We start from the raw sequence: 18,368 nt of genomic DNA, 5'->3' as shown, positions 1-18,368 counted from the left end.
ATTTTAAGATGGTGACTTTTGCTTCTTGAAAGACTTTGGTTGTACCAGCAGTGCTGCAGCTCTCTCACAGACTTGTGAGTGCAACATCTCATATCTCATATATCACACATACCTCAGCTCTAAGTCAGTTTTTAGTAATGAATTCAAGATGATTTTCAAGCAAAAATCCACATAAACCTCTGAATCCATCATCGTCATCATCTTGCACCTCTCAACCAACCAAAACGGTGTTTATTCACCTGCCATCCACCTCATTTGTTTACAAGCACTCTGCTGCTGACATCTAGTGGCCAAAACTCAAACAACTCCAAAGACACCTGCCACAAGCTTGTTGGTATGCTGCTAAGAAATCTGATGGGCACAAACTTTTGTGCATCAGCAGCATCGGAGAAGACTCACAGAGGTCAGCTGTTGACAGAAGCTTGCTCATAAATGCTGCAGAAATCACCAATACCAACTCCACTTTGTATAATTTTCCTGATTATAATGTTACTCTCTGTAAACGGGCAAGTTTTGAAACCCGACCCCCGTCGACTCTGCAATAGGATGCAGAGAGGAGCCCTTGAAGCCTGCTGAGATCCAGCCGAGTGTCTTGCTGCAGTGCGGAGTGACGCTCAGAATATCAAAAGCTCTGCATCCTGAGCACACAGTGAACTGAGGTAAACGATGCAGCCATTTGTCACCATCGCACTCACGCTAATGTGGAAAGATGTGGGGCCTGTTATGCAGAGGCACACTCTGCGTCAAAAACAATTACACCAGCACTTCCATTAACAGCCAAAGAGGCAAGACTGTAGAGAAAAAAACAACTGTTTCCCACCAGGAGGACAAACAGCAGGATCCTAATTTATATGATTATTTCTCCAAGAACCAAATAACAGGGCAACAATGACATCTTCTATTATATATGGGCAAAAAGAAACATTAAAATAGTCTGAGAACATATTCCAAGATGCAGTAATCAGTATACACTGTGTGTACTACTTAGTGAACATCCTGGACAGTAAAGTACTGGCAGTCAGATTAAAGAGCAGTAAAGTTATTTTACTGTGGACCTGTTATCTGCAAAAAACAGTCTGTTACTGTAGAAGATGAACAGTAGGAAGGGCAATAAATTACTGTCAACCAAATGTTGTATAACACTTTTCATGCAGATTAGTGCAGAACAAACAGCACAACATGAAAATATGCAGTAAAAAGCAACTCAGTATCAATGAACACGAAGAAAAATTAAAGAATACAATAATTTTTAAAAATTGCCTACAAGTCTAATAAGAACACCTCAAATAAACTTGAGAACAACTAGAATATAGCATGAATTCGGCCACTTGTCTGTCGTTTATGACCATATATCAGTGTTTTTCCTTTTGCAGCACACAGTTATGCAATCTTGCTGTATGCAACATTTTAACAGCTACTCTGAATGCAGGCTGTAAGTTTCCTCCACGGGGGGGGGGGGGGGGGGGGGGGCTGGGAGGCAAAATGATGAAGCTGTAAACTGATGTAAATGGCCCGTATTTATATAGTGCTTTACTAGTCCCTAAGGACCCCAAGGCGCTTTACATATCCAGTCATCCACACATTCACACACTGGTGATGGCAAGCTACATTGTAGCCACAGCCACCCTGGGGCGCACTGACAGAGGCGAGGCTGCCGGACACTGGTGCCACCGGGCCCTCTGACCACCACCAGTAGGCAACGGGTGAAGTGTCTTGGTGAAGGACACAACGACCGAGACTGTCCAAGCCGGGGCTCGAACCGGCAACCTTCCGATTACAAGGCGAACTCCCAACTCTTGAGCCACGAGTTGGCTTCAGTGACATCAAAGCCTCACTTTTCACATCTAGTTTCAAAACACCAAAATGACCTGCAGCGCTTCAGCACCAAATGCGGAAACGAGCGAGGAGAGGGAGATGGTCCGATGAGTGCCGATGGTTAGGCAGGCCGTTGACTTCCTCGAGCTCCGCCTGGCCGACCAATGACAGCCTGCCCAGCAGCTGGAGGCCCCGCCCACCTGGAAGTGAGGGAGGTGGAACGAAATCTTTCAGAGAAAAAGGACAGAGGGAAAAGAGAGAAACTGAATTAAAGAGATTAAAGATTAAAGAAGAAGCAGAAGGAATTCAGAGATAGTGGCTTCCAGCAGGTATTACTTAATACAGCTTTAAGATCTTACTGTTTGAAAAGTCACCAGTGACGGTATGGTAACATAAAGACAAATAAATGAATTAACCCATAAAAAAGTAGGAAATCGACTCCATTTAAACAGCACATCTCATTTTTAAGCCACTCCAAGCAGAGAAACAACAGTCACCCTTTCACATTAACTCATACAGAAGTTTTTTATTTCTCACGCCTCTGTCACAGTTTTGAGGGTTCAGTGTCAACAAAGGACATTTGGATATGGAAGCTAAAAACAGCCATAAAGGCACATTCAGCAGCAGTAGTGAAAGGGTTTGTACATGTAAAGGATTTAACAGCCTGCTCAATCTATTAACAGCCTTTTAGAGACATTTGTTCCCAGATGGACCCATGATCATCTATAGAAAGCATATTATTGCCAATATAGACGCTTACAGCAATTAAAGGTGGTGACAACGAAAACGTTGAACGCGAGGCTTCAAACAGGACTTTAGTAACCAATGAGTGGCACCACATGTTCACTTATTTCGTTTTTTCTTATTAGGGCAAAAAAGCCGATGGTAGGTTGACAAGATACATGAGCTAACTTAATACACCAAATGTATATCAACACATAACCACAACAACTAAAGTGTGTGACACAAAATAACAACTACCACATCATTTTCAAATTAATGGTTTGAATATGAGCAGTTACAGTCCAATGAGTCTGTTAAGCTAGACCGAGAAAAACTACTGTAAAAAAACAAAACAAAAAGTGCTAAAGCTTTATTAGAAGTCAGTGTATAAAATGCAAAAATGATTGAAACCAAAGGTAAATGTAATAGAAAAAGAACTTTTATTTACAAAGTGTAAACTTCCAGCAAAAATCAACTCCTTAAAATGATACAAAAATACATCCAGTCTTTATTTTCAGTATTTACATGTGTGAAAATATGACACAAGACCGCTCCAGTAACAACCGACCATACTGATATTTATGCAGAATTAAAATTTAGAGTCCTCAGCGGACATATACATCCATGTTTTCCATATAACATCTTAATTTAACTATAAATAATTGAAATATATGAGAACTAGTTGAGTGCTGTATAGTGCTTAGTTTAATTTTTGGCACATTGTGAAATATAAGAGAAAATCATTACATGGCTGTGATGCAACCGACACAGGAGATATTTCTGAAGATCTTTAGAAATACAAGCTAAACTTTTATTTATATTTTGTTAGTTTTTAAAGGAGAATGAGCACCGTCTTGTTATCAAAAGAAAATGATCAAGTTTTCCAAATTAGCAGCACTACAGTAAACGTTCAGCTTTAAAAAGTGACTTAAAATCCATCCCTTCATCGATACAGCTCGAAAGGAAACATTAGTAAGAAAGAAAACTTTCTATTTATTAAAAAACAAAAGAAAGAAAATATGGTAAACATCTCTACATGGTGGGAAAAATGTCAAATTAAATATGTTACTACTGCTTTAAAATGATGATCATTTGGATGTTTAGAGATATGAACACGTTAATCATTTCAGGGGAAATCCAGACTGCCAGAATTCATTTTTTACTCATCATTTAAAGAACAAGACCTAAACTTTTAGTTAAAACCCCTGAACATAATGTGCAGGAAAACAACCGCCTGCTGGGGTTAAGAAATGGGACGCGCCACCATGCAGCAGGAAAAACAAGAAAAGCTTTAACATAATTACTTTTTCCTGCCTGAACAAAAAAAATAAATTAAACTAAGAAAAAAAAATGTTATTTTAGAAAGATACCTCTCCTTACGCTTCAAGCTCCTCCCACCACATAAGCATCCTCACTCTCTCAGGTGAAAGTCCTCTGCACAAAGCCATTTAGCAAGTGGGTCTCATTTCATAAGCAGACTTAAACATTTTGCCACTTAAAGATGGGGCATTTTTGGAGAAAACATCACAAATTATAATTTAAGTGGTTCAACGGGGATTTAGGCTCCTCCTCTACCTTCTGTTTGTTTTTCATCCCATAACAAGACATGAAAAGTAATAATAGTATAGATGGGTAGAAATAGTATCAATAGTTTAATCACAAAAAATAGAGAAAAATAAATATTGTTGTAACTCCGTGAAGCAATCTGTATGAAATCATTAATTTAACTTGCAGCCACTCTTGGAGAGGACTTGAAAAGGGTTTTCCCTTTTAATAATAAAATCACATACTGAATTAAACACCCCAGCATTTAATGTTCATCCTGTTTTTGTTGTTTATGTGGGGAAGAAACTGCAGATTCCTTGAACATTCCTACTTTCCTCAGTGGACCTGCAGCGCTTCAGCACCAAATGCGGAAACGAGCGAGGAGAGGGAGATGGTCCGATGAGTGCCGATGGTTAGGCAGGCCGTTGACTTCCTCGAGCTCCGCCTGGCCGACCAATGACAGCCTGCCCAGCAGCTGGAGGCCCCGCCCACCTGGAAGTGAGGGAGGTGGAACGAAATCTTTCAGAGAAAAAGGACAGAGGGGAAAGAGAGAAACTGAATTAAAGAGATTAAAGATTAAAGAAGAAGCAGAAGGAATTCAGAGATAGTGGCTTCCAGCAGGTATTACTTAATACAGCTTTAAGATCTTACTGTTTGAAAAGTCACCAGTGACGGTATGGTAACATAAAGACAAATAAATGAATTAACCCATAAAAAAGTAGGAAATCGACTCCATTTAAACAGCACATCTCATTTTTAAGCCACTCCAAGCAGAGAAACAACAGTCACCCTTTCACATTAACTCATACAGAAGTTTTTTATTTCTCACGCCTCTGTCACAGTTTTGAGGGTTCAGTGTCAACAAAGGACATTTGGATATGGAAGCTAAAAACAGCCATAAAGGCACATTCAGCAGCAGTAGTGAAAGGGTTTGTACATGTAAAGGATTTAACAGCCTGCTCAATCTATTAACAGCCTTTTAGAGACATTTGTTCCCAGACGGACCCATGATCATCTACAGAAAGCATATTATTGCCAATATAGACGCTTACAGCAATTAAAGGAAATGTACCTATCTTTAAAGTCTGAGATTTTAAAAGACTTAAATACTAATAGAAATACTAAAGAAAATCTGACCTTTGTGTGTTTGTGTGTTTGTGAGAGAGCGTACCGGGACTATACAGGATGTAATCCACTGTCAGGGCCGTGCGGGAGTGACAGGTGGTGATCTCAGGTCTCCTGTCAGGCATCAGGTGATGTTGATAAGACGACTGCAGCTTCAGGCTGTGCTCGATCCTCCACGCTCTGCATACGCGTGGTTAGAGAGAGTTTGTCCATTTTTATTATGGCGACAACCAGCTTTTCAATTACTGAGAACTAAAAAGGCAGAAATGAAAGGAGGAGGGAGTGACGAGAGAAGGACGGCGAGACTTTACCTGCTGAATTCATAAGCAGCTTTGGCAGCGAGATCCTCCACACTGAGATTAGAGATCGCTCCCTCTACAGCTGACGGAGAGAAAAGGACAGGCGGTTGTTAGTGACGAGGTTCAACACACTAATCACTAAACTCTATTAACATCTCTCAGGCAAACTGGCGACAATCCAGGACAACATGAGTAACTTTCTAAGCAAAGTCTGAATAAAAGATTAAACAAATGGAGATCAAAGTCAAACCTGCCTAATCACGTGCTGCACTGCGAAGTGGATGTTAAATTAAATGCAGGTTAAGCTTTGGAGGCCTGAATTTTTCTAGACATCATCCGATAGAGAAGCACACATAATTACACTTATTATTTTAAGTACATACATATGTTCATACCGACAAAAATGGCTATCTGGAGTATACCAGTACAGGCATGATGTACTCATAATGGTCAGAAAATTGGAAGTGGATGGTTGGACACTTTGTGCCCTCAATAGCTGAAGGAGAGGAGAAAAAAAAGCAAACCATTGATACAGTTCTATATTATTAGAGGATTCGCTATATTTTGATTTCTAATAAGTCCTTTGAGACAGAGCTAAACGCAGCCACAGGGAGTCCACGAGCCAGTGCACTACTAGCACCAGTCTGAGGCCTGGATAAACAGGCAGGGTCGAGTCAGGAAGATCATTCAGTGTAAAATCATCGAGAAGTAGCTCTTCGACTTGAACCATTTCTCACACTTCTTGCACACTAAGCAGCTGATTATGTAGCGTGCACAGTGTACTACTGGAAGTGCTTTCAGACACCTTGCGTCTTTAACCTGCCAGCTCACGAGCACACAGTGATGTGGGATTTCTGACAGCACCGTATGAGAAAAGAGCAGAAACTGCAAGCGGTCGTCAACTATCCTGCCGGCAGCTCTCTCACGTAAACCAGGCACGATATGCCCTGAAGTGCAGCTGACGCAAACCGACTCCCACTGTGCTCTAAGTGTGAGAAACCACCTCTCTGAACAACGAGCCGGCTGGAATCTTTTGACTTTTTCCAGAATTCTTTTGAGAAAACAGCTTTTCCAAAGTTTACCTGTAGGGCTGGTGGGCGAGGTCTCAGCACTAGCTTTGTTTTCATACTGGCACTGATGGGTTATTCCCAGGCTGGGAGACCAGATTGGAGACATGAGGAGACGCTGACCTCTGGGACTGTTTTCCTGACCTGACACCTACACAAACACCCAGAAAAGAAAAGGGGGAAAGAAAAACAAAACGGAGAAGTGAGTGTTGGGGATTGAAGCATCGAGTATTTCTTTTTTTGATGAGTGGGAAATGGACACTGTGAGGCGACAGAAACCAGGCAAAAACAAATTGGATTTACTGAACTGAAAACCACAGATGACAGTTTTGCATGAATGACCATCAACGACCAGAATGTCTACTAACTATAAGTTAATTGATCAGTTTGTGAGTGGCACAATATTCTCACCATGCCAATCTGCATTCCACTATACTGCAGGCAGCCTGTGGTCAGGAAACTGTACAGTGGACTCCAGGGAGCAGAGTTAAAATCCCCACATAAAACCACTGGGTTAACCTGCCCGTTTGGGAAGCGGGACAGTCGGTTGATCTCAGCCAATAAGATTGCCAGCTGGGCCAGTTTGATGTCACCTCGCCGGGGGTTGTAGAGAAGGTGGGTGTTGGCGACACAGATGAATGAGGAGGGATTTAAATGACTGAAGCTCTTGTTAGGTCGCAACAGCACAACCAATCCCACGTTGTCTCGGTCGAGGAGGGTGTCGCCGGGCCGGAAAAACTCGACGGGATTGGAGGAGAGGAGGGAGAAGCGGGAGGTTTTGAAGACAACGGCACAACCGTCTGGTTTCTTTCCTGTCCGCTTTTTATACTCACAGTGATAACCTGACAAACACACACAAAGATGGGTTATTATATTAAAAATATCATGAATAAATGACAAAGAAATATCACAGACAGAAACAATCAAATTATATCAAATTTTACCACAGCAAAAAGGCCTTAAACCTGGGCTGGCTCTTATATATTGCTCTTCCCACCAGCTCAGCATGCTTTATATAACATTTCAACCTCAGAAAACACTTTAATGATGAGTTTTCAGATCCATCTGAAGTAAAATAACCAATAAAGCAGGTTGTGAATTAGGGTGTGACAGTGAAACTGAGTTTGTGATCAGACTCACAACTCAGAAGATCGATTAAAAAAAAAGAGAAATGAAATGAAAGGAGCAAAATGCTCGAGTCTCGACTCCGAAAAGCAGTGAGTGGCAATAACGTCGCTTTACCCATCTTTAATATACAGTCTGTTTGCACTAGTTAGGGAAGATTTATCTGTCTTCACTTTTTTTGTCTTTCACTTTTAACGGCCCTCCCAAGCACACACATGTACACACAAAAATGAGCAGCAGTACCTAGTGCCTGGAGAGCAGGCTTAATCTGGTTTTCATAGTGGTCCTCCTGCACTTCCTGAAGACACAGGATCTAAAAAAAAAAACAACAACAAAAAAACCTCTCATAAATTTATGATGAAGAGCCAAAAGTATATGGACACGTTTACCAACACCCTTCTGTGCATTTTGCTGTTTTCTGGTGGTTTGCAACTCCTATTAATGATGCAGCACAATGACTTTGAACCACTGTGTGTTACAAACTCTGTGGCAACAATTTCACTTCTGCTTTAAATGGGCTTAATCGATACGTTAATGTCAACTCCAAATAACCTAGGATAAAGGATCAGATAAAGGATCCAGTGCAGCCTATAAGTTTTGATAAGATGAGTAACAAGATATTTAAAAGATCAGGATGCACAGCCTGTAACTTGTGATGGCCAAACTCCTAACAGGTTTTACTGAATGTAACTCTCTAAACTTAAGCACAACAGAAGTAAAAGAGAAGAGTCATCATTACAAGTGGAATGAATAAACTCTCCCCAAAAAATGAACACTTGATTAGTTTAATTGCCAGTAACCAGTAGATAATATGTTCCTTTTATGGCCCAGCCCAGGTTTACCACTGAACATCAGGGCAAAACTTCCTCCTGAGACCATTAAACTATACGTATTAATACGTTTTATGACACTGCATCCCCTCACATCAGCATTGTGGTGCTGGATCTCTGCCAGTAGGTTATGCAGTCGGTATTCCCAAGGCAGGACGTCCGGGTCACAGTGTCGGTACAGGTAGGCATTGTCCTCCAGAAGCTGCTGGGAGAGGATGTTGTAGGACATCACCGAGAAGTCAAAGACTGAACTGTCGCCTGGTGGGTGGAGGTCAGTGCTGCAGGACTCCCAGTGTCTTTGAAGAGCTGAGGAGAGATGAGACAAATGGAGAGCTGGAAATATAATCTCTAAATATGAAGAAATAGAATCTGCAGCCAGAAGACAAGAATTAGCCATTTCTGTGTGCAATTTGCTTTTAGTCTGAATTGTATTGACCAGTTAATTACACTGAAACAGGCACCGTCTCCATGCAGGTTCACAGCCTGTTTTGAACACAAAAGTAGGATTGAATCTGTCAAAATGTCCATTTCCAAACCACAGGCCAGATTGCTGTTCTGGTCTTTGACATGATTCAGCTGCTTTCCCCAAAAAGGGTTCCCACTGTGGGACAGACAGGACCTCCACCTTTGCTTTTACTTGGACTTTTTCAGATTTAGATTATTGCTCTGTGGAGGGAAAATTTCCTAGCTGATCTCTTAATGGAGACTCTGCTTCCAACATGTTTTCAAGCAGCAGAAAAGACACATCAAAACTGTAATTATACTTAACAAAAGGACTCACATTTCACAGCCCTTCTTGGTGGAGAGGGCTGCGTGTTTCCTCCAGGTACCTGCCCCAGGTTTGAGGGGCAAGTGGTGCTGCGAGGCTGCCCTCCATCACTACATCCATCCCTCTGCTGCTCTGAAGTCCCTTTTGTGTCCCTGTGAGGCCCATCCAGCTCCTGAGACCCCCTCCCTTTGAACCATTGGTTGGGTTTGTGCATCACTGGCTGTGATTCTTTATGTCCTTCTTGCTGATGATGATGATGATGACGATGATAATGATGATGATCTCTGTCTGCACTCTCTCTTCGCTGTCTGTCTTTAGTCTCACTTTTAGTCCTTTCCACATTTTTATCTCTGCTGGTTTCCCCTCTGACATCTTTCCCGACATTATTCTTCACTCTGTCTTTAGTTCCATCGTTGAAGTGGTGACTAGATCGAAGGCTGCCATCTTTTCTGGAATCTAGGTGATGGTGCTCCCTCTTGGACCCTCCCTCCTTACCCTCTGTTGCTCCTCCTCTGGGTCCCTCCTTTTCTTTATTTTGTTCTTTTCTTTCCTCTCCACTCTTCCTCCGTTTGTAGGGCGGCCCTCTGTCTCTGTCGGGGAACTCCATCAAGTGGTCTGCAGAGGTGTGGAATGAGCGGCAAGCACCAAAGTCACCAAGGTTGATGTTCAGGGGGTGTAATGCCCTGTGAGTGAAAGATTCAAGGGCAGACGGGTGGGAGTGGGGAAGTCGAGAAGGCCAGGGTGGAAACCCTGGCACCGACCACCATGGATGAGGGGTGGGAATGAATTGGGGAAGGAAGGAGGACGCAGAGGAATCAGTGTTGCTCTTGAAGCGGGCCTGGGAAAGAGCAGGAAGACTGCAGGGTGGGAAAGATGAGCTCAAAGAGCTCAGCCGGCGAAGGAACATGGGATGACTGGAGGGAGACATTAGGGGGGGGGGGAATCAATACACGGAGCCGATGTCTGCAGGTTCTCAGTTGTGAGAATTTGCTATTTTTACATCCATATGTCTTTTATCTAACTGCAGGTTAGATTAAATGATAAAAAAAATTTTCTGCCAGTTAGATTTAAGGATAACTTATTGTCTGAAATAACACGATGAGAGAATGATCTAAGTGGAGGCAAAAATTACTTTCAAAACCATATATTTAGTTTAAAATCGCAAAAATAACTGGCAAAAAGCCCAGGGGTGTCCAAGAACATGTTATCAAAACTGTTATATGAACTCTTCATTAAACATGCAACTTTCTAGCTGCTTTGTTGAAATGACAGCTACCAGAAGCAGCGATGGCTAAGCTAGTTGCTAACTACCTGCTGCTTCCCTGGTTGTTTTGGAGCACTTCTAGTTAAAACTGATGTGTGTTTAAATGTGGATTACACAACAAACGAGTAGGCGAATACTAAAAGGACGAATCACCAATCAGAAGTTGACGTTGCGTTTGTTATAAATGATTTCAACCGCATTGAAAATTAACAGAACTCAAACACTGTGATTCGTTTTTAACCCGGAGCTGCTAGCTCACGTCGACTTACGTGTCGTCATCGGCGACTTTGTTTAAGCCTCAGCTTGGGTGCATTTTCAGACACAACGAGATAACAGGATGGAAGTTTCGACCTTTGAGTTTGAATCTGCAGTCAGATCAAGACAAGTCGAGTCCCCGAAATCCTACGTAACTAAACGTAAAAACAAAGCGCGGAATGAGGCGTTGGCTTCATGTACCGTCAGTATTTTCGTCAAATCCAACAGGGACAACATACGGCGCAGATTTTGTGTGCTAACGTACCAGTGTAGCTACAAAAAGGTGTGTCAAATATTAAAGAGTGGGATGACAGCTAACGAAACAAACACTCCGCTTTTACAGAGGAATCTTGCTCTTTGCCAAAGCTGGTAGCGCAACTCCCAACATTTTCAAGGCTACATAAATGCATCACCATCACTCTCGCATGCGTCTCTTTCTCGCGCTGGATGTTGTAGTCTTTTACTTGAGTTAGTTAACAGTGAGTGATATGATTCAAACTATTGAAGGTACTACAGACAACCGGGTACGGTGCGGAAAGTGGTCCGGGTGCAACGTAACTTACCATTGCTTATACATTTTTATCGAGCGCATTATGAAATGTCACTTCAAACGTTGAGGTTATCAGTTATAAAAGCGATAGCGACTCATTATTAAAGAAACCCGTGAATTATGTCAACAGCTAGGATTCTTTATTGAAAGCGCCGTGAATGAAGAATTAAAACAAAGGTCATTGTACTTACGTAAAAGCGAGCCTCTCGAAGACAGCGGTGTCGTTTAAAGCCTCTTTAAACACAAAATGTCACCTTCCAGTCTGTGTCATTTTCTGTTATAATGCGTCGTTGAAATCTGAAATAGAGCTGTCTTGTGTCGGAGTAATAGTTTGCTGAGTGTGGCTAGAGAAGCAGTGGTTTGTTAGAGCTGAGGAGTGGGCACAGAGGCAATGAACGGTATCTCTCTCTCTCTGTGTGTGTGTGTTTGGACAAACAAACCCTGCCTCGTTCCAGTTTTGTTCCCCAGTTTTCACAAATGAAGAATTTTCTAGCTAATTTTCAGATTTGGAGTACTATGGTGTCAGCACAAAAATCGTCCCCATGTGTATATTCACAGAATTTTTTTGAGTTACATGAAGGCTCGTGTAAACGGACGGAGAGCCTAATGATGCATTTAAAACTCGAAAATCTGGGCAGTACGGACCATTGTGTGTTGACAATGGTCTGTGTTCATGACAAGAAACTTCTTAAAGCAGACAAAGAAACTTAAACCAAACAGAATCAGAATCCTTTTGTCATGAATTGTTTAATTGTCATTAAACATCAAAGATTCAATGAAATTAGAAGCAGCTACATGGTAGTAGCATTTAGAATAAATTAGAAAAAAAAACCCCCAATAAAAACAAGAATACCAACTATAAAACTATACAAATGTACAGGGGTTATATAGATCCGAAAGCGGGCGCACGTGTGTGTTGTATGAGTGTGAGCAGTACTGATGTGTGAGTTTGTGAGTTTGGCTGGGGTGCACGTGTGTTCAATACAGCGATGGTTCATGGAAAGAAACTGTTCGTGAGTCTGCTAGTCTTGGTTTGGATGGACCCGTAGAGTCTCCCAGAGGGCAGCAGATCAAACAGGTGGAGGTGGGATGGAGGATGGGTGGAGTCTTGTGTGATTGCATTAGCTCTGCAGCAGTAGTGGGATGTATAGATGTCTGCAACCGAGGGGTGGGGGCAGCTGATGAACTCCTGCACTGTGTTGACCTCTTCCACTCATCCTGGGAGCAGTGTGTGAACCACACTGTGGTGCAGTATGTGAGGATGCTCTGGATGACTGAGTGATGGAGGTCACCAGCAGTTTTGCAGAGATGCTGTTCCTTTTGAGCACTCTCAGGTAGGAGGTGGAGGTGTTTGCAGCCCAGGAGAGAGGTGGGGGGTGTAGACAGGAAGGGTGGCCTTTATGTGCTTTAAGACCAGCTGTTCCAGGGACTTAGTGATCACAGGTATGAGTGCATTGGGGTGGAAGTTGTTGAGGCTGTTTGTAGATTATTTTTTTGGGTACAGGAATGATTAAAGTGGACTTTGAGTGTGAGAAGAAGGTGTTTAGTTCTTTTGTTAATGCATGCTCAGGTCCACAACTGTGTTGGACTGCCCCCTGAATTTGGTAATATGGTGGACCTAAAAGCAGATTTGCGTGGTTTGAGGAGTGTTTTGACATGACTGTTCATCCAGGGCTTCTGCTTTATGTGACGCTGATGTAGGACAGAACAGCCAGTGTGTGAACAGTCAGGTCCTCACTGTCAAAGACACTCTTAGTTATAAAGGATGTACAACTGGTTATAAAGGTGTGACCTTCAAAACCAGTTGGTTCATAAGATAAACTGATTTCTGTTGAAGTTAAACACAGAGCTTTCACAACCACAGCTGCAGATCTCAAAGGAAATACCCTTGTATTTCTGAAGCTAATATATGACACCATACTTGCATTATAAACAAACATGAGGCTGTGTAATTCTAACCTGTTTCTGCAGTACTTTAAAGCCCTTAAATTTAATGAATTAATATAAAGTCTACTGTGAGGATGCACGATCACAAGAAAATGTGCCATAGTCCAAACATGGACCTAACTGTGTAAAGGGTAAAACATAAGAAAAGATTAGTTGTAGTTTTGTAAATATTTTGAGCAGCACCGTGTTTGCACCAACAGCAGCTCACAGTTTGCACAATAAGCATGTCAATAAAATAGAAACAGCCATTATAAAAGCTTTATTCAGGATTCAGGAATCAAACAGGATATCAAACTGATGCTGAAGATGTCAAACACATTATGTAACTGAACCGCAAAGAAGTTCTACAATTTTTAAAAATCATTGTGAACAGACAGAGAGGCGATTTAGAGAAGACTTGCAGTTAACATCAGTTTGGATTTTGACTCTTCCCACAGGTTTGAGCTCCACCAGCCCAACCTCGTGCCCATTCAGAGTGCTCAGAAATAATCTCAAGTAGGAGAAAAACAAAAGGTTTGGTTGCATCATAGCACACCTCGAGAGTGGACACATTTATTAAAATAAACCCTAAATAGCATCATTTTTATTAATTTACCAAACTTGCCTGATAAATATCAATACTTTGTAATTATGGTGAAAAAATCTCATTTGTGTATAAAAAGTCTCACATGCACAGCAGCTGTGTGAAGCAGCTGCTTCATTTGGGCAACAGGAATCAGAAATTTGCTGCTTTGATTTACCAGCATGTAGATATTCTGACATGTGCTGCATTCATGCTGTTCTTCCTCTTACATATTTTTTTCCACTGTGACTGTTTGTCCATATTTGCACCTGTAGCTCTGTCCTGTCTGCTTTCATGCTACATCCTGTAGTTAAGCCAGGGCGTGCTCTAAATTTCAGGTTTTGTGTTACCTAATGTGACTCCCCTCATTGTTTATTTCTTTCCTTTTCATCCTCTTCCTCATATTTCTGCAATCAAAGCTATTCACATGGCCAAGAGAGCTGCATGAGGCCAAGTTTCAATGGGGAAGTTACAGTCATTTAAAGAACCCATTAAAATGCTCCATCCACTGTGCAAACCCTATAACACTAACAATATGGGAATTCTAGCAGTCCCAGAGTAGGCAGCCTTGGTTGGCGTACAGAAACTACTCTAGATCTAGACTGTGTTTAGGTGCAAAGCTTTCTAAAAGTCAGCATTCCTTTTCCCATTTCTTAATTTTTATTTGGTAAATGGTAAATGTTTTGGCATATTTAAATAGCGCTTTTCTACTCTGAGCACTGAGCAATTCTAGTCATTTAAGGTGGCTTTGCATCATTCATAGTTCAAAATAATCTTTCTTTATCTCATACTTGGTACAGCTCCTAAGTTCATCCTCTCTGAAACAGGCCATTTTAGTTCCTGTTCCTTTAAGGCCACCCACCCTTTAAGCCTATGTTTCTTAAAGTGTGGGGCAGGTCCTGTAGGTGGGGCACAGAGCCACTGCAGGTGGGACACTGTCAACCTGGTGAAAAATATGAAGTGAAACTGGGTTTGCTTTTACTAGGCAGAGTATACAAAAATAGTTAGCTGATGCTGCTGCACTGACCTTTAAAGGTCAACATTAGAGGAGTTGTACCTCACACAAAGATCCTTTGTTATCGTTCATCCTCGTTTTTTTTTAAACTCTCGAGAGTGTTGCGCTTCTAAAATGGGGCATATGCCACAAAAACTAGGAGCTGCTGTTGTAAGCTTACTTTCTTCTGATTGGCTGCCCCTTGCAAACAGAAGGTTTGAACAGAAGATGGGTGGGGCTTTTGTGCTCACTTTAGGAATATCCTCTCTCACTGACATCACAAAGAGCCTACCGTTGAAAAAAATGGTATGAAACGGAGCATTTAGAGCAGGGTGGAGCCAGAGCTTTAGGATCACAGGGGTTACTTGTACATAAAGTGTTCTCATAATTGAGAACCTCAATAACTGAGACTATTCCCAAAGCAGTAAATGAAAGCTTAAGCCAAGCAACAAAACAAACAAACAAAAACCTTAGGATATATTCCAGACTGGAGATGATTGCATCCCGCTTGGTGTGACAGACTAAAGATTTCACATTTTGTGCAGTTTACTGGGGCTTTACTTTGGTGAGTTTCTGGTTAGATCCCAGTAAGAAACCGACTGGGATGCTGCAGTAAAGACAGTGACAGGTATTTGACCAACTGAAATAAAACCTCGAGCTGTGCTTGGTTTTAATTTCCAGCTTATTAAACATCCTTTAAAAGCAGATTGCAAAAGACACAGGAAACATTCTATGATTGTTATTTTTTGTTTGTTTTTTTTGTCCATCTCAGCTATTTGAAAGTTCTGGGTTTTAAGGTGCACTTGGTTTTCACTCTCCAATACAGACACTTGAATCTCCAAACCACACAATTTTCCGGCTTCTCTTGGAGCAACATTATTTCAAACCAGTGCAGCTCATAAATAAATCAGGTCTTTATACCTGAAAGGTCTGCATTTCTTTTCATGCTACAAAGACCCATAAAAAAGTCTTCATCAGCTTTCTATTCAGATATCCTCGATGCAGCACTGTGACATGATTGCTCATGCATGGTCAGTGTGTGAGCAGCATTCTCTCTTTGAGTTGAGGGATGAGTGTGACAGGGCACATTTTTTAAGAGGGAGTAAAGGTCACATGGTCAGGGGTCAGGAGAAGGGGACTTCCCATCTTTGCGTGTATGCGCTCAGTTCACAGGGGCTGATCACCAACATTCGGGAATCGTCCATCCCGTCCAGAGCCATCTCCGAGTCCAGGCAGAACCGGGAGACGAGGTGCTCCAAGTGAGTCCCTGACTTCTGCCACCGCTGCAGGAAAAATGAAGAAAAAAAACATTTAAAAAGTTACAAACAAACGTTTAAAATCTTAACTACTTTATCATCTCATGTAAATTAGAAAACAAAACATTTACTGGTTAGTGTGGAAAACATACCACAAATAAGGAGTCCAAAAATTAATTTTTTGTTGTTGTTGCTGTGCTTCATTTTCTTTTTTTTGCTCACTATTGATCCAGCTGCTGTACTGCAGTCAAGAGCTGCTCGGAGGATCTAATGAATGCAGAAACCTGCAGCAGCTGTGAAAAGGTCTTCAGTCATGCTCTGCTGAGCAGGTGTATTACTGTATGACCGCAGAGAAATATGCTGAGAAACACGAATCTGACAATGACAGAGCTGATGTCACACTCTTTCGCATAAAAAAGAAAATGAAAAGAAAACGTTTTTTAGGGGTTACACCTGCACACACGGCACTGAATGGCAGGCCTCGCTCAAGTCACTGAAGTAATTTAGAAAGCATGGAATATGCAGGCTATACAGCCGCCACCGAATCTAACAATACACCAACATAACATCTAAGAAAAAAAAACAGGATGCTTCAGCAGAAATCCCCAGGAACCGCACGCCGCACGATGACCACCAAACAGAGGTTAGCACCACAATTCTCATCAGAGGACCCGTCGGAGAAGCACGCTTCACTGAATCCTGAACGCTGTTATTGGTGATCAAATCTTTACTTTCAGAAGTGCATGTGTATGCAGATTTTACAAGTATGAAAAGTGCAAGTTTTCACTGATTTATATATATCCTCCATCCAGCTGGGCCATGTTCTCCCTGTGGATGTGTGGGTTTTAGTGGGACTCATGACTCGGGCTAATTGGTGATTCTAAACTGGCCTTAGGTGTGCATGGCTGTGCTTTTGGGTGTACTCAGCCTCTCACACTCCTATAGCTGAGTTGGGCTCCAGCCTGTCTATGACCCATGTCCATATAAGTGATTAGGATCTTACAATGGTAAAATATTCTTCCAAAAATCACTTCTAAGTTGTGTCAAGCTCAACTGCTGTTAAAATGTTCATGAAAAAAGAAAGTAATTTAAGTAATCCTAATAATAAAAACAAATCAAACACTGATTCAGGCTCCCTGGTGGAGTTATTAAATGTGCCAGCTCAATAGCTTACAACTGCTTTCACTGATGATATTTGTTCCCTTTTTACTCAAATAATACTTCAATAATTGTTTGTATTGTTTGATTGGAATCATTCAGACTAATGTTAAAAGCTGTGTTTTTGTCAGGAGCGAAATTATTCTCACCTTTAATATTCATTAAAATCATTTTCTACAGATGCAAAGTGACTAACATTTTTCACATGACTCCACCAACTTTACTTGAAGCCACCTGGTAATAAAAACATATTTATGGTTGTACTTCCACATCTAATTATACTCTCTACATTTATTGATTAAAAGGTAATCATAAATTCTGACCGCTTTCAGTTTACAATGGACAGCATGTGATTCCCCACAGTCACCACTAGATGGAGAAGTCTCCTGACTTTTTCAACAATCCAGTGGCTCTTTGACCAGATAGACACTGTGTGTGTGTGTGTGTGTGTGTGTGTGTGTGTGTGTGTGTGTGTGTGTGTGTGTGTGTGTGTGTGTGTGTGTGTGTGTGTGTATTATTCATAGCTGGATTCTTTAGCTGTGAAACAAAGCAGTAGATATGATCAGACATGAAAAGAGGCTTTTATCTAGCAGTGGGTCTGAAACCCAGCCATCTGAGACAGACAAAGAAAAACAGAATAAAAGATAAAAGAAGAGAGACAAAACGAGGGAAAAATAGAAACTATTTGTGTGTGTGTGCCATTTGTGTGATATCTGTATCTTTGTGTTTCATAATTTGCACGTTTGTGTGGTTATCTCCTTGTATCAGTGTTTTTATGCTTACGTTGGCTCGGAGCGGCCATGTTGTATTTGCTGAGCCTCTGAAGCATATCACTGTCATGTATCTTGATCTCATGAGGCATTGTAAAGACACACACACACAGTCACACAGACCCACACACACACAAATCAGCTTTGTTCTGTAGAAGTGCATTGTGGGTCTGCTGCGGCATTGTCAAGATGACATGCCCATCAGAGTACAGCGACGGGCCGCCGAGATTTTTAATTGAAAAAAAAAGACGGTGGGATAATTAAAAGTAAATTAATTAGTATTCAACTCATTAGTGTCGGCTCCAGCAGACTAT

The 18,368-nt window shown here is 41.6% G+C and overlaps 2 protein-coding genes across 6 annotated transcripts in view; both read right to left on the bottom strand.

Annotated features, from left to right (window-relative positions):
* Positions 1–2,961: 2,961 nt before the first annotated feature.
* angel2 (angel homolog 2 (Drosophila)) lies at positions 2,962–11,780 on the bottom strand. Of its 4 annotated transcripts, XM_085432506.1 has the most exons (9): positions 11,559–11,780; positions 9,311–10,212; positions 8,624–8,835; positions 7,943–8,012; positions 6,986–7,416; positions 6,590–6,725; positions 5,520–5,589; positions 5,255–5,388; positions 2,962–4,575 (listed from the first exon to the last, which is right to left on the bottom strand). In XM_085432506.1, the coding sequence occupies exons 2-9, from the start codon at positions 10,203–10,205 to the stop codon at positions 4,439–4,441; spliced, it is 2,085 nt and encodes a 694-aa protein (XP_085288632.1). In that variant the 5' UTR covers positions 10,206–10,212; positions 11,559–11,780; the 3' UTR covers positions 2,962–4,438. The 4 variants fall into 4 exon arrangements, with proteins under 4 accessions (XP_085288632.1, XP_085288631.1, XP_085288629.1 ...); XM_085432505.1 differs by lacking the exon at positions 11,559–11,780 and having other exon boundaries at positions 2,962–4,602; positions 9,311–10,226; XM_085432503.1 differs by lacking the exons at positions 2,962–4,575; positions 5,255–5,388 and having other exon boundaries at positions 5,549–6,725.
* Positions 11,781–13,558: 1,778 nt separating this feature from the next.
* Positions 13,559–18,368, bottom strand: part of galnt14 (UDP-N-acetyl-alpha-D-galactosamine:polypeptide N-acetylgalactosaminyltransferase 14 (GalNAc-T14)) — a 237,701-nt gene continuing 232,891 nt past the window's right edge. For both annotated transcript variants that reach the window (XM_085432502.1, XM_085432500.1), the window contains one exon: positions 13,559–16,153. In XM_085432502.1, the coding sequence (XP_085288628.1) occupies positions 15,995–16,153 (159 nt within the window). In that variant the 3' untranslated portion in view covers positions 13,559–15,994. The remainder of the gene's footprint in view (positions 16,154–18,368) is intronic.

Source organism: Copadichromis virginalis, linkage group LG15, assembly GCF_057382275.1.
Source record: "Copadichromis virginalis isolate Kocher_CV1m ecotype Utaka linkage group LG15, C_Virginalis_male_GT1.1, whole genome shotgun sequence".
Classification (NCBI taxonomy): domain Eukaryota; kingdom Metazoa; phylum Chordata; class Actinopteri; order Cichliformes; family Cichlidae; genus Copadichromis; species Copadichromis virginalis.
Note: the sequence above shows the minus strand (reverse complement) of the source record. Positions and strands in the feature narration are given on the sequence as shown.